This window comes from Zalophus californianus, chromosome 10 (assembly GCF_009762305.2).
Source record: "Zalophus californianus isolate mZalCal1 chromosome 10, mZalCal1.pri.v2, whole genome shotgun sequence".
Taxonomy (NCBI): domain Eukaryota; kingdom Metazoa; phylum Chordata; class Mammalia; order Carnivora; family Otariidae; genus Zalophus; species Zalophus californianus.
The window spans coordinates 83,670,470-83,695,189 of NC_045604.1; the positions used below are offsets into that span (position 1 = coordinate 83,670,470).

The 24,720-nt window shown below is 39.6% G+C and overlaps 2 protein-coding genes across 8 annotated transcripts in view; both read right to left on the reverse strand.

Annotated features, from left to right (window-relative positions):
* Window positions 1-1,003: 1,003 nt before the first annotated feature.
* ARL6IP1 (ADP ribosylation factor like GTPase 6 interacting protein 1) lies at window positions 1,004-9,282 on the reverse strand. 2 transcript variants are annotated; one of them, XM_027613283.2, is made up of 6 exons: window positions 9,131-9,282; window positions 6,797-6,930; window positions 6,197-6,316; window positions 3,855-3,972; window positions 3,160-3,244; window positions 1,004-2,745 (listed from the first exon to the last, which is right to left on the reverse strand). In XM_027613283.2, the coding sequence occupies exons 1-6, from the start codon at window positions 9,164-9,166 to the stop codon at window positions 2,627-2,629; spliced, it is 612 nt and encodes a 203-aa protein (XP_027469084.1). In that variant the 5' UTR covers window positions 9,167-9,282; the 3' UTR covers window positions 1,004-2,626. The 2 variants fall into 2 exon arrangements, with proteins under 2 accessions (XP_027469084.1, XP_027469085.1); XM_027613284.2 differs by lacking the exon at window positions 9,131-9,282 and adding an exon at window positions 7,592-7,653.
* Window positions 9,283-12,034: 2,752 nt separating this feature from the next.
* Window positions 12,035-24,720, reverse strand: part of SMG1 (SMG1 nonsense mediated mRNA decay associated PI3K related kinase) — a 104,600-nt gene continuing 91,914 nt past the window's right edge. For 4 of the 6 annotated variants that reach the window (XM_035722092.1, XM_035722096.1, XM_035722094.1 and 1 more), the window contains 8 exons: window positions 24,325-24,477; window positions 23,057-23,236; window positions 21,517-21,744; window positions 20,629-20,840; window positions 20,354-20,460; window positions 19,171-19,350; window positions 18,983-19,089; window positions 15,812-16,528 (listed from right to left, as the gene is read on the reverse strand). In XM_035722092.1, coding sequence (XP_035577985.1) covers window positions 16,451-16,528; window positions 18,983-19,089; window positions 19,171-19,350; window positions 20,354-20,460; window positions 20,629-20,840; window positions 21,517-21,744; window positions 23,057-23,236; window positions 24,325-24,477 — 1,245 coding nt within the window. In that variant the 3' untranslated portion in view covers window positions 15,812-16,450. Of the gene's footprint in view, window positions 16,529-18,982; window positions 19,090-19,170; window positions 19,351-20,353; window positions 20,461-20,628; window positions 20,841-21,516; window positions 21,745-23,056; window positions 23,237-24,324; window positions 24,478-24,720 lie in introns of all 6 variants that reach the window. The other 2 variants (XM_035722093.1, XM_035722091.1) reach the window with 2 other exon arrangements.

Below are 24,720 nucleotides of genomic sequence, written 5' to 3' on the forward strand. Positions count from 1 at the left end.
TAAGAGTGTTGTTTTTTTTTTAAAGTAGGTTCTATGCGTAATGTAGGGCTTGAACTCACAACCCTGAGGTCAAGAGTCACATGCTCTACCAATTGAGCCAGCCAAGCGCCCCCATTCACTCTTCACACAACTAACTGCAAATGACCTCCTCTCAGTATCCTGTAAATCTTGGATGATGGGACCTCCACTGGAGGTGGTGCCAAGGCAAATGTCAAAAAGGGACTTTTGCTGTGGCCACAGCTGGCCTGGGAAGCCAGCCAAATGAGACTAGCCTGAGAATGAATCACAGATGCATAGTAGAAGACCAGCACTTCAAATATCAGGTGACCATGGAGAGATCTACAGTGACCGGGTTAAAATTTCCCTTTTCTGGATATCACCAAAACCCCAGGAGATTCTAAGAAGCCAAACTTTTGGTGGGAGGGGCAAGGGTCAGAGGGCTTGTCATTTGAATCTGTTCCCAAGACCCACGAAGTATAAATAATGAGGCCCACTGATAAAAACATCCATTTTTTTAAGTAAACTCTATGCCCGTTGTGGGGCTCCAACTCACAACCCAGAGATCAAGAGTCACATGCTCTACCGACTGCATGAGCAGGGTGCCCCCCAATTTAAAATTTTTCATAATTAAGAGTTCAAAGTGCAGACAGAAGTCAAACACCAATAAGCAAGCACTGAACTCTGAGCTGGGCCCTGAAGCAGAGATAATCATGACAGGACGTCTCGCGAGCCTCCATCGTTCCCTGCCTGTTCGTCCAGTGTGGTCCTCTCACGCTCATCTTTGGCCATCGCTTACTGTCTCCTTTTCCATCTAGCATGGTGCCTGAATGTTTGCTGGAGGAATGAATGTATACCTTTTCTTTCATTCTGTTCTTAAAGAGAACCATGTAGGCACATAATGATCACCTAGGTTTGTTCATTAACCGGATGCACAAATCCAATCATGTAAACAATGTAAACACCTTAACAGCTAAGGTATAAAAAAGAAAGGAAGACACACAAGGAGGGATTCCAGCTTTTTTATTTTCCCCCTTTTACACAAAACAAAGTAGAAGAAATAATACAAGATTAAAACTGCAAAGTAGTTAATTGGTAGAACACATATACACAAAAAAATCCAGATAGCAAGATAGGCTTATCTACAATGAGGAAACACATGTAAAAATTAAGGTAGTTTGTAGTTTTCATAGGAAACATTAAAAAAAAAAATCAAACATATACTACAATGGGTGCCACTGTTTACAGTAATATTGAAGGGGAGAAAACACTTATTAGGGACAGATATACCACAAGGTCCAGCATCAGTGCAGTAAATTCACAAAACTATATTACAGCTAGTTAATCAGAGTTTAAGAACTGTTCCCAAATGTCACATTTTCGGCCCTCAGAGGTTCATGCCTACAGATTTCAGCTATTCTAAATTTCTAGCTACTGAAAGGGAGAATGATTCTAAGACACTTTCCAAGCAGTTACAAAATCTCTGTAGACCAGAGGCCACCTATCGTCGCCAAAAGTCTGCTCTCCCCAGCAGCCCTTGCACTCTTCAGAGAGAGAGATCTAGGAAAAAAGTCAGATGCCAGCATAAACACCACCTCCTGTGCCAAATCTCTGGGGGCCAAAGCAGCCAGCAATTACCTTCAAATAAGAATCTTGAGGCTTACCTCCAAAGGCTTAGTCTGGTCTCGAAAAATTAGTAGGCTAAGATTATTTTCTACTGAAATGACTCTTGACTAAGTATAGGAAGACTTCTGTCCTTTATTGGCTGGTGTTGGAGTGAAGGTCATAGACCTGAGTCTTAACCTATTATGTACTTTAGTTTCAGTCGGCTGAAAACCTGAAATTAAAAATATGCTAAAAATCCTAAACACAAACTTCTGGAAGCCTGCTGTTAAAAAAGCCTCTAAGGATCTACTAACTTGAAGTCTAAGAGCAACGAGAGACGAGCTCAAAGCCTGTCATATTCCCCATTTGGGAGGAAAGATCAATGTTTCTTACAAATTACTAAGTTTTTCAAAGGCAGAAACCAGCACATACTAGGGCATGGAATTGGTTTCATTTTATTCCAGAGGATTCTTCTCCCATTGTATAGAAACAGCATGAGGAATGAATCTTAATTGGTCTCTTCATTGGAAGTGGTCAACTTGGTCTCTGTATTCATGAAGCCAGGCAGTTTAAGCAGACTGTGGAAGCAGACAGTAGAACCAGCTTCCTGTAGCCACAGACCACTAACTTGTATCTAGCTAAAGCAAAGATCAACTGGAACAATTAATTATCCAAAGTCACAGTTAACTGTACTAAAAGGTGAAGTTCACCACTATATTATTTTAAAGGAAGTTGCCTAAAAGTAAGAATGCAATTAACCTGGGTGGAGAAAAATCAAAACAAGTCGTACTCACGAATGAGTTGTCCATATAAGGCCAACTGATGAGAATGCATCCAGCTACACTTCACATGAAGACACTATGCATAAAGCCTTACTCGGCAAGTCTGAATTTCTACGCACTAAAGGCAAAAGAGGGAGAGCAAAGAGCTACTTCTGTAACATTTTAGTATCCAGACAGCATAACAGAAACTGTTCCCAAGGACAATGTATATGCCATTCATTACACTGAATAAAGCAGATGCATTATTCATTTTTCTTTTCTTTTTGTTTGAGAAGCTTATTTATCTCCCTTTTGGCCATTCCAATGTACTTCAAAATGATTCCATGCTGGTTTAATCCAGGAAGCAACAGTAAGAAAGTCACTTAAAAATAAACAAAATGAAGGAGACAGCAATTAATTTCCTCTAGATTATTACATTTTATAGAAGTAGTTTCCCAGACTATTAGGCACTCTAATGGGAGGAACCAATAAAAAATCCATTACTTTCATTGTATTTATCCCCAGAAACTTCTGCTATCACACCCCTCAACCTCAAATAACACACACTGCTTACTTTTACCTCTCGCATGTCACTTTCTACCTTGGTTATTATGTTTTAATTTACTGTATGACCACAAACTCCCAGAAAACAAGGACATGGGTTTTAGTCATCTCTCTATATTCCCAATCCTCCATCTGTGCCTTAATCTTGATAAACACACACATATTTGTTGACTAAGTTCCAAACAGACTTCAGTGGCCAGAATATGCCTATAGTTCTTCCTCAAAGACTTACCTATCAGGTAGGTGAGCAGCAGGTTGTGGACTTGCTGTCCCACCCAAGCAACCGCAGCAAGAGAAACAATCATGGTCATGAAGTACTAAATAATGAAAACAACAAAAATTTATCAGCTCCTAGAAGAAGACTAGGAAGCTTAACTGTAGGATGTTGTTTCAAAGGTTGGAAAATAAAATAATCCAGTCTTTATCCACTTTTCTTTAAAGAGACTTGGTATTTATATATTATATAAAATCCATAGAAAACTCCACTAGATCTACTTCATGGAATTTACACACATTCCCTCCTAGAATTACTATAATTCTCTGTATAAATTAATTTACAATAAATTATACTACTTTTACAATTAATAATTCACATTGTGACCTTATGTGAAGCTAAGAGATAAGAGAACAAATGCTTTTTAAGTATTTGTCTTTTTATTTCAATAAGTAAAAACAAAAATTTTGCTCCACTAGAGTACAAAATTAAATGGAAATGGAATTTAACTTCCAGTAATTCAGTCTAATTCATACAAACATTTATGAATGTACTCAAGAGGAGTTAAACCAATGGATAATGATAAATATCAAACTACTGAATATAAATATCAAACTATTAAAACAAAGGCTATCATTAGACTACAATGAAGTAAAAATAGACCCAATGTTAAAATTTTGCTTTACTGAAATAAGTCAAAACTAAAAAAGTACCATTTTAGGCTTTTCTTCCTTTAGTGTAAAGAGGCGTTTCCACCAGCCCACAGCTCTGCGTCGAGTTTTTACCAGATTGCTACAAATTTCATGGAATCTTTGCTGTTGCTCAGTGGTCCTACAAAAAAAATTTTCCCCTTCACTATAAGCAAGTCTTTATAGTAAACAGAAATACATCATCCTCTTAAATTTAAAAAGCTATCCCCTAAATAAAGTTTAAATAAAAAACAATTCACGTTATCTTATAATCGTGAAAAAGTTTCTTTACCATTAAGAAAACTCAGGAATAAGTTTTTACGTAAAGACATGTGTATGTACAAAGCAATGGTAATCTGTGCTTCTAAAACCACGTTTGGTTAATTATAGTAACAAAAGACTCAAGGCTACTATGGGCCATGCAGAAATCAGTATAAATTAATTTCTCTCCTCCTATATTATTTTTCAAATCCAAAAGAATTCTGGGTTGTAGCCCATCAGTGTCTCACTATTTTGAGGAAGACGATGAGTTTCTACCCTGCAGCTCTGTCTGCACACTCTTCACTAAGATAATAACTACTCCATTCCAAGCATAATACCCTCAACTGGGCTTCATACACTTGATGCGAAGGCAGCAACGAACAGCTCAAATCCAAATTCTTTATAAATTTAGTTCCAGTGAGGGAAAATACAAACAAAACAGCAGTAAAAATATAAAAAGATAATCCAAGAAAGCCTTTTTTAATGTTTTTTGGATTCTGATTAAAAAAAAAAAGTTCACCCTTATACTGTCTTTGCTATACAGATATATTGGCATAGAACCTACTCTGGGGGGGGGTAGATTCCTTTCGCTCCTCTCTGTAAAACTGCAGTGATAGATACAGCAGAAGGGTTCCTGATAAGCCCTGGAACTTCTTGTAAACAACTAGATGTTAAACGCCACCCATGGTCAAGGCTGAATTGTGGCTATGCAACAGTGTTCTTCCTTCCTCATTAAGATCAAAAAATTTTAAAAAAGATCAAAAAATAAAACTGCTCTGGACTGAGCCACATACTGATTACCATGAAACTACCAGTGTTTATTTCTGAAAACTTTTCTCCAGGAGTTATGAATTAGCAGATTAGAATGTCATCTGACTAATAAGGTCAAGGTCAGAAGTAGATTTCCTTTGTTAAGTTGCTACATTACATGATTACAAACTTGCCCAAAAAACAGCAGCCTAACTCATTACTACATGTGAAAAACAATTCAAAGCGCATTTCCTAACACTAATCCTTTCTGCTAGAGGGGAAACATTTTTAAATAAAAAGCTTAATTATCCCATAACTTAAGCAAATTTCTTAAAATGTCCAAATTTGTTCTTAAAAGATCCATAAGGCATGTATTTAAAATTATTTATTTTACAGAATTATTTTATAATTTGCTATTATCAGGGAACAAAAAAAAACTAAAGGCACATGTAGACTACTGATCAAATTAAACAACCAAGGGAGAAAAGCAACTAGGACCAAAAAAAAAAAAAAAAAAAAAAAATCTACTCCAGCATCTAGTTTTGTTGATTATTTGGATCAAAAGTGAGAAATGCAACATTCCAGAGGGAAGTTAAAATACTTTAATGCATCTGTTCTGAAGCACTTTCTATGCATTTAGCTAACTACCACTACACTGTGTCAACATCAACCTTAAACACAAGATGCATCTTAAGAGTCAAAATATTTCACAGCACTCAGAACAGTGCCTAACAAAAAAGTAGACATTCAATAAATAGCTGCTCAATAAATGGACAAAAATTTACGTTACTGTTTTTATATTCATTCAAAAATAGCCTGCAAACTATAGTATCTTAAATAAAAAAGAAAATAAATGTAAAATATAAACATACTATTTCTATGAAAAGCTCAGTACGAGTTCTGCAATACTTGATAAAACATTACCTCAAAAAACCTCACTTCAATAAAAGGTCTAGAAAGGAAAAAAAGGTGAAATAAATGCTAAGATCCCTGGGTGGCTCAGTGGGTTAAGCCTGCCTTCGGCTCAGGTCATGATCCCAGGATCCGGCTCAGCTGGGAGTCTGCTTCTCCCTCTACACCCCGCGTCCCCCAGGCTCCTGCTCACGCTTGCAAAACTAAAACCTTAAAAATAAATAAATAAATGCTAAACTATAAAAGAACTATGGAGATATAAGTACTGGAAATTCATGATTTATAACTGAATCGGCTAAGAAACTCTTCATATAAAAGCAACAATCCTAACCCCTAGGTATCCAATAGTTGGGACAATTCTATGTGCTTCATTACAGCACACTAATCACAGCCACCAGGTTCAGTAACTTCACAGAAACTAGCAAAATCATTATACCACCTACCATTTATTGGAGCCAAAAATTCTAGGAGCTAGAATGGGAACAAGGTAGTCAGCCAAACACAAAAACATAACAAAACAGGAAACACCGGACAGAACAGATGGATCTAGATAGTAGATAGTCCTGTTTTAGAAAAAAAAAAAAATGAAGGTTAGAAAAACATAGTCATTACTATTACTAGCTGAAGCTGTTTATTCACTTAAGTCTTTTGGGTCTCAAAGATGTTTTATCTGCCTTTTTCATTCTCAGTTTCTCACAAGTGGTTTTCCAGGAAGCTTCAGAATGTGATGACATCATAGTTGCAATGGTTAATGTAAATATCAAGAGACAAAAGCTCCTTGGGGTCCTCAATACTTTTTAGGAGTGTAAAGGGTCCTAAGGCCAAAAAGTGTGAGAGCCACTGATTTATTCAACTGCTTTAAGTTACCAAGTTTACTAAGTACTACAAATTCTGAAAACTAGGAGAACTGCTCCAAGAAAAGGCATTCTTTACAGATTACACATTACAAAAGACTTAAGGCACTTTCAAAAATGGAGGCTGTGTATTACCTGAGCCCTTTTTAATAACAAGCACAATCCACAGTAATTTAATAGCTCACTTACAGAAACACCAAAGAAACCACACCCATGATGGCAGGTGGAAACCAGGCTCTTTCCCATCTGAGGACTTTATCAGCCATCAGCATCACTTCTCCCCATCCCTGCAGCTGCTCTTCCAGACTTGCAGTCTCTGCAGCCTACATAAGACCAACATGTAAAGCAATCATTTTACTACTCCCAACATTTCTTCCTAGAGAGTTAAATTTTTTTAAGACACCAAGAATGTAAAACAGCTCTCAACCAAGTCACTATCTTAAATTAGGTCCTAAAAAATTCTGCAAATCTGGTACCAAAGACAGAAATCAAATGCGCGGGGCCGGGGGGGGGGCGGGGGGGGAGGCCAACCTATCATTTAACACTCACCTTCCAAGTCCAAGCAGTGGGCTACTCTTCATACATCATGTAACAATCCTTACAGAGCCCCTCATAGTGTATGGGATAATGAGACCCATTTAACAAAGAAAAGTGACCTCAGAATGGGTAACTAGCTTTCTCAAAGTCATGCATTACTAAGTGGCAGCACCCAAAATATAAAATTAGATCGCCTTACGTTTGCTCATTTTTCAGGTGGTGAGAATTGATCTGTTGTTTTGTCATTTCATTGATTTATACCCCTACTTCTAAATCCATTAGGAAAGCCTCTCCCTGAACAGCATTCAATTTTTAAAATAGCTTTGTGTAATGGAATCATTTAGATGCTGGCATCAGTTCACAGTTAAGTAAAACTACTTTCACCAAATTACATGAGGCATCTTAAGCTCAATATATCTCAATACAATGAGTGCTTCTTACACTTACCAGGACATTTGGTTAGACTTCAAGTTTCTCTGCAAATCTGACAATCTGCTGAAAGTAGACTTCTGGAATGAGTCAATGTGGCAAAAAGCCCCTAAACTGATTTTGGTACAGGAAAAAGAACTGACAGAAACCCATGTGCCCTTATAAATGTTATCACTGAGAAATATACAAAAGACAGAGGACAGTGCAGCCCAATCTTAATAAAGTTGCTATCTATCTGTGCCACACTCATCACTTAGGTGACTCCAACATTTCTGACTTTATATATCATGCTTGATATAGTTAAATATGAGATTACTATGTGCCAGAAACTCTTTATGTATTTTATATGCTTATACTTTAATTAATCCTCCCAATATGCTAAAAGGGTGGTATTGTTACAAACCTCATTTTACAGATGAAGTAACAGATACAAGAGAGGTTAAAAGATCTGAACCCAGGATATCCAAAGCCAAAGGCTTTGTTCTCCTTAAAGTTACACTGCTCTGCTGGAAAGAGCAGCCGAACTCCAGGCCAGGATCTGTCATTTCAATAAACTGTGTGAATTTGGGCAATTCTTTGTGCTTCAAGCAATCCTCTTTAACTGGAACCTGGCTGGGGCTAACTATGCTAACTAAAGAGAAGTGTGTTTGTGTGTGTTTAAACGAACAGGTCATGCATTTCTAGAAACCAATGCAAAATGAAAATCTCTCGCACAATCAAAACTTCCCTGCAAAGTCACTTAATTCATTAGCACCTGGGCTCTTGGAATGTCAAACTTCAAAGATTAAATTCTTTGGGTCCTCTATTCATTGTGGCAACGGACAAAAGGCAAGGCTCTCTCTCGTTTTTGCCTAGATCGAGCCGTGAAACTCGTAGTGAGGTTAAATTTGTCCGCCTGTGATACGTCACTGCAGTTTCTTCAGACCCCTGCTTATTCTAAAGTCATCCCGTGACACACACACACCCCTCCTTTACAACCTCCAGACAAACGCAAGGTCCTCCCACTGTCCTTCCTGCTGGACCCTGGTCCCAGTTCCCTGCGTTGAGCTCACAGCCTCCCTGCGGTTTAAGCTGTGCAAGCTCTAACAAATTTCGGCAGCGGCCCTTTGACCCTCCACCCTGTCCAAGTGTGGGGGAAAAAGAACGAAAGGTCAGCCTGGTTGAAATCAAAGAGGGGGAAACTCGGGTATGACTGGGGGCCCGGGGCTCAAGAGCGCTCGACAGGCCCCTCGCGGCCCTCTGCCCCAGGCTTCACCCCAGGCTTATCGCAGGCGCCCCCCTTCTCCCACTTCCTTTTCATTCCCCATTCGCGGTGCCAGATCACGCGCCCTCCTCACCCCGTCTTGTACCTTCCCCAGGGGATGTTAGGGGTCGACACGTCTAGTGACCGCCACACTGCACCTACCCAAGAGGCCCAAGGGGCGGACGTCGTCGCCTGCGCCTGGGAACCGGGAGGGAAGGGCCGGGCCCACCACGGGTGATAGGAACGAGGCCGCAAGCGCCGCCAGGAGAAGCCCACCCAAGTCCGGAGGCCCTGCTTGGTTCCCCACGACTCACCAGCAGGTTTGTGCTGCGATTATCTCCCTCCGCCATCGTCCCTGAGGCGCTGCCTTAGCGGGCGCACACCGCCCCCCAAACAAGGTTTCCACAGAGACCCACACAGCAACCCTAACGCTAGGGCACGCCCCGCAGGCCGCTTATATAGGCCAGCCACCTTTCCCGACAGTCTCCGCGAAGCCCGCTCCTCATTGGGTGGATTGAACTCAAGTTTCGGGGGAGCCCGACCAACCGCTGTCCAGCGCATGGCTTGAAATTGAGGTCAAAGGAGACGGAGGCCGCTCAGGGCGAGGGGGCGGGGACAAGGAACAACCAACCAGTGCCCAGGAGCAGTGTGACGCCCTGCCCAGGTCTTTCGGAAGCGGTTGAACGGCCGCTGCCTTTCCTCCCCCCCCACCCCCCCACCGCGCCTTGGTCTGTCCGCGGTAGAACCAGGGGTGGCGGCCATGGTAGCTCTCGGACCCTCTTCTGCTGGAGTTCAAAGCAGCTAAAGAGATTTGCGGGAATTGAGTCCTTGAAGAAACAGGACACGCATTATCCGGCGCAGGGCAGAGATGGGCGCGTGACGCTGACCTCGCTGTGATCAGAGAGGCCCGGTGCCCATCGCTCTCGCTGCGCCCCCCCTGCGGCCGCTCTCGCCGCCCTGGCCCGGCCCCTGGGCAACTGTTTAGTCCAGTCTTGAGACGCGGACACTTGTGCCCACCCCATGAGGTTTTGAGGACGAGTGGAAAGAGCTGTTTCTGTAAATTGTCGGCAGTTTACCCCATCTAACCATTAAGAGTAAGGCCTTAGCTAGATGGAGAAAGGAGGAGGGAATCTGGGCATAGTTCTCCCAACTTGGGGAAAAAAGCACCGATTTACGAAGGTGGCTTATTCATGTGGGTCTTCAGGGAAAACTTGTGGGACGGGGCGTTTCGGTTACTTATGAAACGACGAGCTCCTTCTCCATGAAGGGTCTGGTTTTTGACAGAACCTTGCTTACACTGGAGGTCTTGATAAGGAAATCTGTAAACCCTCTGCTAAGCAGTGGGATTCATCAGTAATTTAGGAACTAGAGTAACTACTAGATAATACTAAGATGAATTACTTCCACGTCTTTTCTCTGCAAGATTTCAAAATGCATTAAGTGCTTTTTCAGTCATGCCAAATGTTGACCTGGTCAGAGATGTTTCAGGAAACCTTACCATAGCTTTTACCTTTCAGCCTTTTATCATTTTTATAATCACCTTTATTATGCCACAAATTTATTTTAAAAGAATTCCTTAAATAACTACCCAGATTCTTAAGAGAACACATGCTGCCCCTAAGAAAGCCAGTGGGGACAGGAGCAGTATGAGTTTCATGGAAGGGTGTGAAATTTACTGTGGATCTTGGGGGTGGGAGGAGTGTCTGTGCCTTTGCAAAGGAAAGGGACTCTTCAATAAAGGGCCACTTTGGGGGGAAAATACGGTTTTGTAGGTAAGATGCAACAGTTGATACAGAGATCCCATTTGGGGAGATTTTAAAGCTATGAAGTTTGAGGAGCAGGCCCTGGCCTCCCTCTTCAAAAGAAAATTAAAAGGTCCCAATCCGCAGCCACATAGTGAATATACTAAGCACTGAGTGCAAAATCTTGGTAGAGACACAGAAGTATCTCCTTCCAAGGAAGCCACAGAATTTTTATGCTTTAAAAATGACATTTCTACTTTGGGAAATCAGTCTCTGCTACAAAATGCTTCTGGTTCACCCAAGTTCCCTACCTACAGCTTAAGACTTCAACACCAGCTTATGAAATTGAGGTAGGTGAAAAAAACTGAACCAACTCAAGCAGCACAGGCTCCCCTCTCCCCAGTATTTTTGTTACTCAAAGAATTTGCTCCCACACCTATTTGCAACTTCACAGTCCAGGAGCACTGGTACAAGGTCTTTCTGTAAACTTCCAATTGGTTTAATTATTTAAAAACACCTACCCTTAGTGTTGTTTTTTTTTTTTAAAGATTTTATTCATCCACTCGAGACAGAGAGAATGAGAGAGCGAACACATGGGAGGGGGGAGGGTCACAGGGAGAAGCAGACTCCCTGAGCGGGGAGCCCGAAGCGGGACTCGATCCAGGGACTCCAGGATCATGACCTGAGCCTTAGTGCTTTCTTTTGAGCTTTGTTTTTGTACTATAAAAAGAGGATATGATCTTTTGAAAGGTGCCCCATGACAACACAGTTAACATAAATCTTCTTATAATGATCTAGCAACAAAATGCAATCTGATTTCCAGATATTTAAAACAAGCCAGACATTTTAATTGTATTTTCCTTCAGAGCTTTCACACCCCAGGGGAATACACATATCAATAATGTCCTGTGGTTTTGTTTCTCAATACTGACAAAGTTAAGCTTAACAAATTACACAATACTAGAACTTACCCATAGAATTAAAATTTTCACTGCTGCTCAAAAATACTATAGTACTTCGAGGATTAAAAAAAAAAAATTACAGGGGCGCCTGGGTGGCTCAGTCGACTGTAAAGCGTCTGCCTTTGGCTCAGGTCATGATCCCAGGGTTATGGGATCAGGCGGCACCGGGCTCCCTGCTCCGCGGGAAGCCTTCTTCTCCCTCTCCCACTCTCCCTGCTTGTGTTCTCTCTCGTGCGCACGCTCTCTGTCAAACTAAAATCTTAAGGAAAAAAAATTGAGTGGTGCCTGGCTGGCTTAAGTCAGTAGAGCATGTGACTCTTGATCTCAGGGTTGTGGTTTAAGTCCCACATTGGGTGTGGAGATAAAAAAATTCTTAAAAAAAAAATACGTTGAGAACTGAGCTTTAAAAACATTTTTGGAGGTATTAATACTTTAAAAAAACCAAACCTCTACCCATATTCCAAAAGTAAGTTTTCTGGAACCTACTTCAACCAATAAATCCAGAGCTTAAATGCTACATCTTTTAAGACTTTATTTTCTGAAAAACGTTTTTCATACAATCTTTGCTGTGTTAATGCAAATATGCAGAAGGTAGGCATGTATTTTTGTTTTCCAAAAGATGCATTACAAACATTTTTCAGGAAGCTGGTGTGATTTATTCAACTTTTAATCTTAAATACAATCACAAAATTATATCCATCAGGAGGCATTACAACCTTTTGTACAGAGAAGCCACTTTATTTATACAATGTTACTAGGACAAGGAAGATTCAGTTCAACTCAACTTGCTCTGATGGTAAGGGTAAATTAACAAGTGAAGTATGCTGCTGCCACTGACATTACAGGTGGAAATATAAGAGAAATTTAAACCAGAAAAATAACTTGACACAAGAACTTGAAACAGGAGCTGAAACTTGGACTGCCAGGAAAAGAAAAAAATCAGCCTGTTTTGAAAGAAAAACATTCTACAAGCCTGCATTTCAGAACAACATGCAATTCCTTGAGTTTACCATCTTCAAAAATCAAACTCCTTGTATGACAGTTTTACAGTAGCACAACAAACAGCTTTTCCCTAGTAAGCCCAAATTCCCATAGAAAAGCAAGGGACTCCAAGGGGTTCCTGTTGTACAACTAACCCTTGAACCCGGAGAGCTTCTCAGTCAGAGTCCCTTTGCCCTTTTGTACACATAAGGGATGGTGACACTGTTACCCAGGCTTTTAAAAAGCAGGAAAAGTGCAACAAACCCTTAGGGGTTCAGAATACAGTGGATTTCCCCTTCTGCAATGTTTGGAAAAATTTGTAACACTAAGCTAGTTTTCCCCATCGGAGGAATGTTCCTAATACAACCAATGTATTGAAAATAAAATCTACCTTCTTTAAGTGACCCTTACATCACTATAGTCTACCTCCTTGATTTAAAGGCGGGGCAGGGCAGTCCTAGCTCTAAATTACTGACATTTTACAAGCCCAAGATAGAGAAAGGAAGGTCACTGGTTTTCACATTCATCTAATTTCGTCTAAAACAAAGGTACGTGTGCTAACAGTAAAGCATTCACTGATTTTTGATGTATATGAATAGGACTAACAGGCTAATTGTAGGTGCTTCCTTTAATATGAAAAGAATTAGGAGAAAAGAAGAACCAGCTCCTTTGATTTTAGTACTGCCAAAACAAGTATGCCCCCAGAGTAATTACAAATATGTGGAGGAAAATAGGCCAGGAAGACTTTTCAATTTAAAGTACTGCCTATAATACCCCAGATTTAAAAGGACCTAAGATTGCACATCAACTCTAATATTTGGCTGTACTTGCATTGCCCTGCTCGGCATATTTTAATGGCTCTTTCCTTAAATTTCACACATCAGAACAACTACAATTAAAAACAATGCCGATAACACCAAACATAGACAATATTAAGAAAACTACATACTAAGCTTAGGTAATAGTGGCAAGTGTTAAGGGCAGAACTGATGGAAGTTTTTCTTTGTATTACAAACCCTCACCCTGAACCTGGGGTTTGGGCTCTAAAAAACAATTTAGGGAAGCAATCAAGAGCTTGATTATCAGTTCACACACAGAAATCTCACATAGCTCAAAAACAACTCACCACAAGTGCCAGACACAATGTTAATAATCTAGCAAACTATGTTAAGAAGTCATGACCAGAAAGAATGAGATCCTGCAAGACACAAAAGAAAAACTAAAAGAGAAATACACACAGCTCCATAAACCAAATAAGCCTCCACAGCTTTGTAGAGATAACCAACTAAAATTCAATTTTAGAAAATCAAAGACAACAAAACACAAGATAAACTTCCATTTCCAAGGGTACTCTGAATTGAAGAGGTTGTAGGTTATTCTATACCCCCTGAATCTTAGAGAGAAAGGAAAAGAGAGGAGCAGATCCCTGGTTTTCCACAGGTATTCTGTACCATCAAAAATGACTTCATAACAAAAGCACTCTGAACTTTATTTTACAAGATAATCCCCCAAATACAGCCCTGTCTTCTCAATCTGCTCTATCACCAGGACCTTTCACCAGTGATTAAATCTGCAGAATTTGCTTGTTAACAGTTCAAAATACCAAGGCTACTCGGCAGAATGACTTCCCAGAGGAAGCCAAACTGCACGGACTGGGGTCTTACTGTCCAGAGTGCAGTAATAAGTCCTCAGTTATTCACATCTGCCCCACAACCAAACATGCATATGCCACACTGTTCTCTAAGGGACCATTTTGAAATAAAAGTGATGGATAATTTACCAGAGGCACAGGTTTCTGATATAAAGCTGTTTTGTTTTTGCTTGGGTAAGGTGCCAGGTACCTCTGAAGCCTGAAATTCACAGGCAATAAAATGAATTCTTCTTTACCAAAGAAAAAGCAATTTCTGAATACTACCTGTAGGGACAAACTAGTGTGAATTTGTTTTATCATTGTGATACAAGTTTTTCCTCACGACAATAAAGAATGTTGATGAAAAGACTTTACTTTTCAGAGAGCAGAGGTAATCAAGTGATGAATGCAGTAACTCCCACACAGCCTCTATGAAATAAAGCAACGTGCTTAACACAGTATGGCATTATTGTTCCAGATAGGTTGTTTTGATTGTGAAAATAAGGTTCAAATGAATGAAGAAAATAAAATTTGACATACTAGGTTCCTTAACTTGCTATCAGACACAAGGGTATTTGAAAATACCACCTTTCTTGCAATGCTTGCCTAAGTATTAGAAAAGCACTGAGATGCATTCTCTCATGGGTATGTGAAGATTATAGATTAATGTGGCAATCAGAATACAGAAAAGGCCAGAGCTATGTAGAATTTTTCCTTAATACCCTTCAAGTTTGTCTGTGAAGACTGGCAACAAGAAATGATCACAGTCCTAACCTCTCAAATGCAGGAAAAATGTACTCAAACAATCAAGATTTTGTGTTCTACTTTGTGTTGATACGTGATTTTACGAATCCTATTCTAGTCTCGATTTTTATTTTGGATCAACAATTCAGTTTACAATACTGAAGTGCAATACTAAATTTAAAGAAACCTTGATTATGAATTCACAGCAAACTATTAAAATTGTGCAAAAAGTAAAGTACTTCACAGACTAATAACTGAACATAAGAAAAGATGGTGGTGGTTCTCATCTTTGCTGATGTTTCACGTACATGTCCTAAAATGCCAGGTAAACTAAAGCAATTATAATTTACGAAGTGGAAATTAAAAGTATCAAATGAGAAAACTGAATTAAAAAACATCTCACTCTACCTCCACCAGAACATCACTTTATTGTTAATCTGTCATCAACTATGTAAAACTCTAATAGCTATTCTATCCTGGTTTTTAAAAAGGTAAAAGATTACATTGGATTAGCTACTTTCTATGAAAGAAACTACAGCAATCGCAGAAGAGGGAAAATTTGAATGACCTCCCAAAAATGCACACTATAAGCAAAGGGGAGTGTACATTAAATCAAATGTCTGTTAGATTCATTACTTTTGAATGCACAGTGACAATTCTGGAAACTGTACATGATAGAATCACAGAAATGACTTAAATAACCAGAATTATATTTTGTATGTGATCATCAGACCTTTAAATAATCCTTGAATTTTCCATGTTATCAGTCGTTTTGGAGAAATTTCTGTTTATCACTCCAAATATAAATTGTTAACAACATCGAGATGGAAGCATATGAAATACAAGGATTGAAATAAAAGTAAATTAGAAAGATGGCTAATCTATTAGATCAGGTAAAGGGGGGGGAGTGGATAGATGGTGTGGGATTAGGGAGGAGGACAACGGGTAGTTTTTTTTTCCCTTCATTTCAGAAGTAAGTTCTTCCAATGTAGTGTATCTGTTACATAGCTCTCCATTTCCAGTCCATTTCTGAAATTCTTATCGCATAGTCTTTTTGTACCTACTGGTCAACCCAACCAGTACTGTTGCCAAGCAACAAGTGTTACACGAGAATCTGAATGCATCAAAACTTCCTTGGCTGTGATTTCTTCGCGGCCCCAGTTTTCTCTGTTTCTGAGCGGGGTTTGTTTTTTCCTGGATTGTACACACAGGGTCAGGTGGAATGGAGTTCCAAATCACTCTGTGCTCCGCGGCATCCCGATTTCTTTCTGCAGCTAACCTCCTGACACGTTTGCAGCTGTTCTGTGGCAGAAAGACAATCTCCATGTTCAGGCGGTGAGCTTTCTTTCTTTCACCCTTGACCCTGGGGTTGCAGGCCATGGTGTTGGGCGTATCCCTGAGTGCAGCTGTCCTGCAGGATTCACTTCCTAGCGCACCGAGATTTCCTAGGGTTCCTCAGAGTAAGCCCCCAGTTGCATCACCACCGACTGTGGTGTGGCTTTGGATGCCTGAGGCTGAGTTGATTCTGGTGGATGTCTGACCTCGCTTAACCAGACTCATCTACTGTCTCACCATTCATACCCAGGCTGTCCAACCTTCATACAGCTGAGCCAAGTTATCTAGATTAGTTGCTTCCTTAATGACATAGTCAACCTGTAAAAGTAGGCAGGAGAATATTTTAAACAATTTAGACCTTTAAAGGACATATATGAGTTCTAGGAGTTGTTCAAGAGTAAGTTTCTAATCACCCAGATTAATTACCCAAAGGATGTGTAGGTGCTATGGGGGAATGGTTAAGTAACCTGAGCTTCTCTCATAATTCCACAGCCTACAAAACGTGTGTCTTGGGAAAGTTACAATCCCTTTGAGCCTTGTAAATCCTTAGATGAAGACAGAACCCCCACTGACCCCACAGGTGCTCTTGGGGTACACACATGAAGTCACTAAGTAAATGCCTAAGCAGTGTAAAAAAAAAAAAAGTGCATAGCAGATTCTGAAATACAGTTGGGTGCTCGACAAATGTCTATTGATTCTGACTCAGCTAAATTTTCCTTTATAGTAAGAGATACAATCATCTCTATATGCACAGAATCCAGAGGGCCCAATTGTATGTTAAATGCTCAATATATGGCTGCTGAATGACGATTTATACCAAAAGTCGTGCATCAAGATCTCTATACTTACCCCACTCCTGTGAGCCCATTAACTCTCTTTCATATGAAATTTAGTAACACAATAAAAAGCACCATAGCCAACCATCCTTCAAACAAATGAACAGACAACTAAAGATAGACAGTCATGGAGCACCAAAGCTCCATTAAGGGTCTGCCTTTGGCTCAGGGTCATGATCCTGGGATGACCAGGATCCATTGTCTGGGATGGAGCCCAGAGTCCTGCTCAGCAGGGATTCTGCTTCTCCCTCAGCCTTTGCCCCTCCCCTGGCTCATGTGCATGCTCTCTCTCTCAAATAAATAAAATCTTAAAAAAAAAAAAAAAAATAGGGCACCTGGGTGGCTCAGTTGGTTAAGCCACTGCCTTCGGCTCAGGTCATGATCCTGGAGTCCCAGGATCGAGTCCCACATCAGGCTCCCTGCTCAGCAAGGAGCCTGCTTCTCCCTCTGACCCTCCCCCCTCTCATGTACTCTCTCTCTTTCTCGCTCTCTCAAACAAATCTTTAAAAAAAAAAAAAAAATAGACCATCCTGAAAGTACACAAGCCATTAACCTACCAGAAAGCTTCTGAAGCAAAGATACCCCTAACTCATTATCCATGTGTTTTGTTTTGTGGGTTTTTCCCCCCAAACCTGACAATTTCTAAGGAAATAATTCTTGACCAAGAAGAGTTTAATTTCAGGTCCTACACAGCTATGTAACAGCATTTAAAATATAAAAAAGACCTTTCCTTGCTGATGTTAAAACTGAATTGTGGATGTCAAGACATTAGAAAATAGGATATTCACAGTCTCAAATTTTTACCCCACGGAAGAGAAGGTACATCTGTAAAGGAGAATTCAGGAGAACACTATCCTTGACCAAATAACCTAACTAAATAACACAAAAGATGGCACACACAAAAACACATCACTGACATAGTATCCCTGCCAAAAATGTTGATTCCTAATTATGAGGAAAATATCGGACAAATACACAGTGAGGCACGTTCTACAAAATGGTCTGAACACATCAGAAAGGTCAATGTCATAAAAGGAAAAAAAACAAAATCCGCAGGAGCTGCTCTAGATATTAAAGGCAACTAAAAGTAGAACAAGTATATATGAAATTCAAGATGAGCCTTGACCAGATCTGCGGGGGCTAAGCAATAAAGGCCATTTTGGGATAACTGAAGAAATCTGAATATGGACTACATGTGAGTTAACAGTCAATGTTAACATCAATAGTGAGTTTCCTGAGTTAATAATAATGTTTTGTTTAGGAGATATATATTGAAATATTTAGGCATGAAGTGTTGTATAACTCTCACATGGCTCTGAAAAACAGTGTATGCACACATACGTAGAAAGATGAAGCAACTGTAGGAACACAACTGGTTTACTAAATCTAGGTAAAGAGTAGAGTACATGGGCATTCCTACAACATTTCTGTAGGTTTAAAAATTTCAAAATAAAAAGCCGGGGCAGGGGGTGGGTATTCGTTCTCAAATTTATATATACAATTCTAATAACACTAATGAGAAAATTTCAGAGTAATGAGTTCAGACAAACTGACACCCCCAAACACTTTATAGATACTATTCCTGCACCCCAAACTTCACCCTGGTTTCACTGGAAACCTTCAGATAATCCTCTTTAAAATGCAACTTAACTGCTCTCTGGAGGAGGAGAGAGAGGGGGTCAAGTCACACCTTAAATTTCTGTTAGAAGAGGGCTGGGGAGAAAGGAAATGTGCTAAAAGGGTAGAATCAGAATAAAACAGTGACTATTATTTGACAACTCCAGAACTACCATTACTCAAAATCTTCTGAATTCTGAAAATAAATTTCAGTTCCTTATTTCTTGATGAACCACCAAGGACATGGGTGAGGGTATCCTTAAACCTGTACTGTTTCAGCAGCATTAAAATGGATACATCAAGTTTAAAAAATGGTCACCTGTTCAGCAACTGACATCCTCCTATTCGGATCAACATCACGGCCCTCTAGCTTGGCTTTCACCCTCTTCCACACACTCACTGCATAGGAGTTTCTCTCTTGCACAGCTACGAAGCAACGGAAACATACATTAAGTCAAACCACCACTTTGTATAAATATTTAATGCATCCTTATTCTAACTAATTACCTTTCCCTGTTTTAGGGTCTCTGACGGCCTTTTTAGGACTACAAGCAACACTCTTGCCAGTTCCTGGAATGGTGCTTGGTGGAGTATCTGCTGATGTGGCAAGATTTTTCTGAATCAGCTTTCTAGCATTCTGTGACATGACATCAGGCTGAGTCTTCTGGCCAGTGTTGCTCCGGACTGCTATAGAGAGAGTGGGTGGCTCAATTCACACGTAAACAGAAGAGATGGAGGGAGACAAAGAGGAGAGAGCAGGGCAGTGCTCTCTCAAACATCAACTACAAATGTAGAGCCATGAACAGAAATACGATTTTACAACCTTCAAGTCCTTATCCCTTGAAATACTGTCCTCCTAAAAATACAGCCTAAAGAGCTAGACATTCAAAAACAAATTGTGCAATGATGCTCACTGCTGTTGTGGCATCAAAAAACTGTAAATATATTAACTGTCCAACGATGTGGGATTGATACAGTAAAGACATAGAATGATATATTAAATTGGGGCATTAAGTCATTTTCTAAAAGATTATCTGATGGCAAGGAAATTCCCAATTTAATATTAAGTGGGAAAAGGCAACAAGAACTGCATTCACAGAATGATCCCAATTTGTGCATGTGTATGCACACATATACACACAAGTCCAACAAGAAATATGTAATGGTTTTACCTCCAACTGGAATGAAACTACAAATTTTCCTATTTTTTAAAAATTTTCCAACAAGCATGTATTTTATATTCATAAATCATTTAAAGAGGATTTAAACACAAGATATTTCTACTTTCTCACACAAGTACCTTTTTTTTTTTTTTTAAGATTTTATTTGTTTGACAAAGAGAGACACAGCAAGAGAGGGAACACAAGCAGGGGGAGTGGGAGAGGGAGAAGCAGGCTTCCCGCGGAGCAGGGAGCCCATGTGGGGCTCCATCCCAGGACCCTGGGATTATGACCCAAGCCGAAGGCAGACGCCTATCAACTGAGCCACCTAGGTGCCCCGTTTCTCACAGAAGTACTTTTAAAATTAAACCAAAATGTGTTCAGTTTGAGTTGTGACAGAAAAGCCCTTTAAAAAGGTGATGACTACGAACATATTAGACACTTAAAAGTATAATTAAACACCTTAGCATCTACGTGTACATTATTAACAGATCAAGATTCAGGTCTTTTTTGAAGTAGAGAAGTCATACCTGCAGCAAAGGATGGCTGATAAGTAGCAGATGACGTTGGACTTGAACATTCATTTGTTGCATCGGTGACTAAGGGTGATGCAAAACCCACTAAATTATTATAGATACTGAAATACAAAATAAAATAGCTTATTTATGAAATGCTTCACCAGGTAACTGCTTATAAATATGAACAAAACTGAAAAAACGTAGCTGAATTAAGCAAAACTTACAATACCAGATGTTTTGCTTATGTTCTGACTACATCTTCAATTTAGGCCAGAAGGCATTCTTACCTCTGACTTTGTGTTTTCAGTTCTTTCAAGGTGGGAGTTATTTCCTGGAGCATTTCAACATGTTCCTGACTTCGCACCTGACCCATAGCCTGGACTAAGGTAAAGAGCGCTGTCTGAATGTTGTCCTGCCATGATTTATATTCGGCTAAGAATTGTCGCACACTGTTCTCATAGGGAACATCTTCCCCGTCGGCCAGAGCAGCTTCCTCATCCTGGACTCAGTATGGTAAGAATTAAGAGAAATGGAATTTGGTTCAATAGTTACTCATAAGACAGTCACCTTTTAGATAACAAGTAATAAGTGTTTTTCAAATATGTGTTTAATCTGTTTATTACACTGGAACTCCTTTTCTACAGAAATCTTATTTCCAGTAAAAATAAAAACTCCAAGTAAAAACAAATCCCCAAGTTAAATGATCTGCTGTTTTGCAATGATGAAGTTATTTAGCGTTTTCTGGGGGCTCAGTTTCCTTACTATGTAAGTTACATAGGCTACTGGAGGGAAAAGAGAAGAAATCATTTTGGAGACAAACTCCTATGAGCCTAGGAATAAGGGTTGGGAGGAGGAAAAGATTTTGGGGAGATCGAAACACTCTGAGGCTACATTCAAGTTTCAGCTCTATTGTTAAGTTATAGACTTTGGGTGAATCAATCTCTTTAACCCTCAGTTTCTCTGGGTACAAAATCAGAATACAACCTGCTTTAAAAAAGGAAAAAAAAAGTTGATAAAAACACAAAGTAACTCAATTACAAACAAATGGGAAGATGTGACCTGAGAGAAGGTGTTTTTGTTTATGTCATTATTTTACCAAATCAACTATGTATTTTTATGTACTGTAATTTTACAAAAGGAGGGAGTTAACTGTGTGTCAGTGGTATTAGTCTTACCTTAGCCATCGCTTTCAGGAGATGTTTGACATCTCCAAGTTGCCGGTTATGACCAGTGAGCACAGTCTTTATATTATCAACCAGATTCTGAATTGTTTCACAGACTGTTTCTATCTGCTGCTCCTTCTCTGTCTGAATTGCCCTCTGAGTAGACATATCCTGGGTCAATTGTTTGTGTGCTGACAAAAGCCATTCAGAACTGCCAATAGGATGTTCAAGACTGGTGTCCTAAACAGAACGAACATTTGTTTAAGTATCAGATGGAATAATATAAGATTCTTTCCTTTATCACCACCATCAAAAGGTATTAGTAACTCAAGCTGACACAAAGAACCTCATTTGCTAAGTCATGAACTAATTATGTAAATAATAGTACTTAATAATTTAAATAATCTATGAAATACAGATTAAAATTTTTAACTTTTCTGCATAATCACACAGGGAATAAATGCTTAAAATTTAGACATAAAATATATATCTAGAATTTCAAAGATGATCTGTATCTAGGACCCCAGTGTAAATCACTCGTTAAAAAGACACGGGGGGGGGGTGCCTGGGTGGCTCAGTCGTTAAGCGTCTGCCTTTGGCTCAGGTCCTGATCCCAGGGTCCTGGGATCGAGCCCCACATCAGGCTCTCTGCTCAGCAGGAAGCCTGCTTCTCCCTCTCCCACTCCCCCTGCTTGTGTTCCCTCTCTCGTTTTCTCTCTGTGTCAAATAAATGAATAAAATCTTTAAAAAAAAAAAAAAAGACACAGGAGGTTTTTAATTAATACACAGCCTAAAACCTTCCCATAAAATATAAACACCTAATTTATCAACTTGTTATTTCTGGACTCAACTTCCTGTCCAGCATTCACCTTCCCCTAGCCCTCTGTCTGCTACCCTATTTTCAGTGCATCTAAGTCATTTGCTATACATTGAATTTCTCCTCCCCTCTGAACCTCCACAGTACTTCCAATTATGGCTCTGAGAATTCTTTTAACTTTTTAATTCATTGTATTATTTATTATCAATAGGTTCCCTGGGGGGCTAAGAGCAAGATTTAATCATCATTTTTTTTTTTTTTTTTTAAGATTTTATCTTCAAGAGCGCCTGGGTGGCTCAGTTGGTTAAGCGACTGCCTTCAGCTCAGGTCATGATCCTGGAGTCCCGGGATCGAGTCCCACATCGGGCTCCCTGCTCATTAGGGAGTCTGCTTCTCCCTCTGACCCTCTTCCCTCTCGTGCTTTCTATCTCTCATTCTCTCTCTCTCAAATAAAATCTTAAAAAAAAAAAAAGATTTTATTTTTAAGTAATCTCTACATCCAATGTGGGGCTCAAACTCAACCCGGAGATCAAGAATCACATCCTCCACCAAACAAGCCAGCCAGGTACCCCTAGATTTAATCATTAGATCCCATAACAATATTTTATATACAGGACACACACTGCATAAATGTAAACTGAGTGAATATATTACATGGACTTCGAGGGCATAATCCTGGCCTTATCATTTTCAACAACTAATCTCTTTACTCCCACACCAAGATTCAAGACTCACCACTCTCTGTAATAGACGAAGCTCTAACTCAGAGACCGAACTGTTAAACTGTGATGCAAATGAACACATTTGCTGACATCGTTTGATTAGTTCAAATAATGCAGCATCCAGGTTTAAGGCTTCTGCAGTTCTAGTTCGTAAACTTTCAAAATGAATGATATTGCTGCAGAGGAAAGTGACCTGTGAAGAGGCAAAGAGGAATGGAACCATCACAATAAGGGAGGAAATGTAATTTTAATTTGACATGAAAAAATACTACCTATTCATTTCCAGAATTCAGAACCACAATTGGTCCTGAAAAATGTATGAACGACTCTTTTGGGAAATAGATCTAATCCTGATAAAGGCTATGAATAAATGCACCTTGTTTTGGTTGATGTCTTTAGGTGTAAGATGGTTAAAAGCACCTAAGGACAATATGTAAAAGTATCTTCTACATGTTTGCGTTCACCCAGAAAATTTACTTCATAAAAAAACCGTTATCATGTTCAGCTGCAGTTTATTTGTGCTATGTCCAAATTTCCAATTTGGAATGTTGCCCTTCTGCTTCAACTCTTGCCTAACCTCACAATAAAGATCACAAAATACTAACTGGACATTTGACAATATAATGCACATCTTTTAAGGTATGATAGTACTATTGTGATTATGTAAATAGTTCTCACCTTTTTAAATACATACTGAAATATGTACAGATAAAAATGACAGAATATTTGGGATTTCATTAAAAATGGGATGGGAAGGAGGAATAGGAAGTATAGAGGAAATAAAGTGGGACTTAAGTTGATAATCACTAAATTTTAATTGGTTACGAGGATATGAGAATCACTGTATTAGCCTAATTTTATACCTGATTGAAAATTACTTTTTTTTTTTTTTTTTTTGCTTTTTGTCCCCTTCCCCCAATCATAACGAAGTTAATCCACAAACTCTGGCGGAACACAAGGTCATAAAGACATTTTATTGCCACAGAGTCACCACAGTTGCATAAAGAGAACCTTAGACAAATATGGAATTAAACTCATTATTTTCCAACAGAGGCTGAATCCACTTTGTATTTAGCTAGGAGGCAGTAAAGGTCTAGGGAAATAACTGGCTGCGAGCTCAGCCTAAGGGAGCCCTTCCCACCAAGGCCTATCAGCCCCTCTTCCCAGCACTGTGAACTAGAGGGTGGACTCAAGCTACCCCTGGCTATCCCACGCATAACTTCCAATCAGTCGTCGAACCCCGTAAGTGGAAACAAAGGCGGCGCACGTGGGTCACGATACCTGGCTTGCTCGTTGGCTCTCTTTAAGGACAAGATTTCTTCTTTCAGCTATTGTCGCTTCAAAATCCTGTAGTACGGGGGCCAGTGCGGGGTTGGCACCACCTGCCCACTTGAGTCGCTGTTCAATACTTGCTTCAAGGGCTGCTAGTTTTTCCTACAAAAGCCAGCAGAACCTCAGTGAATATTTGACACTCTCCAATTCCTGGTGAGCATTTTATACAAATATAAGAGAGATTCAAAAGAAGCAGGATGGGACATACGTAATTTAGAAAACACTTTAACATAACATCTACTGGAATTAATCTTTATTTCACTTTGAATATTTAAGGCTAAACATGTCTGGGGAGGTTAAGAACTGGCTTTCAGTTTGTCTTAAAATTTGCTTCTACTTACTTCA

Coding starts and splice junctions, on each gene's coding strand:
- ARL6IP1 (XM_027613283.2), bottom strand. CDS start 9,166: ATGGCGGAGGGAGATAATCGCAGCACAAACCTGCTG. Junction 6,931..9,130: donor ATCGCAGCACAAACCTGCTG/GTGAGTCGTGGG, acceptor GGTCTTATGTAG/GCTGCAGAGACTGCAAGTCT. Junction 3,973..6,196: donor ATTTTTGGCTCCAATAAATG/GTAGGTGGTATA, acceptor TTTTTTTTGTAG/GACCACTGAGCAACAGCAAA.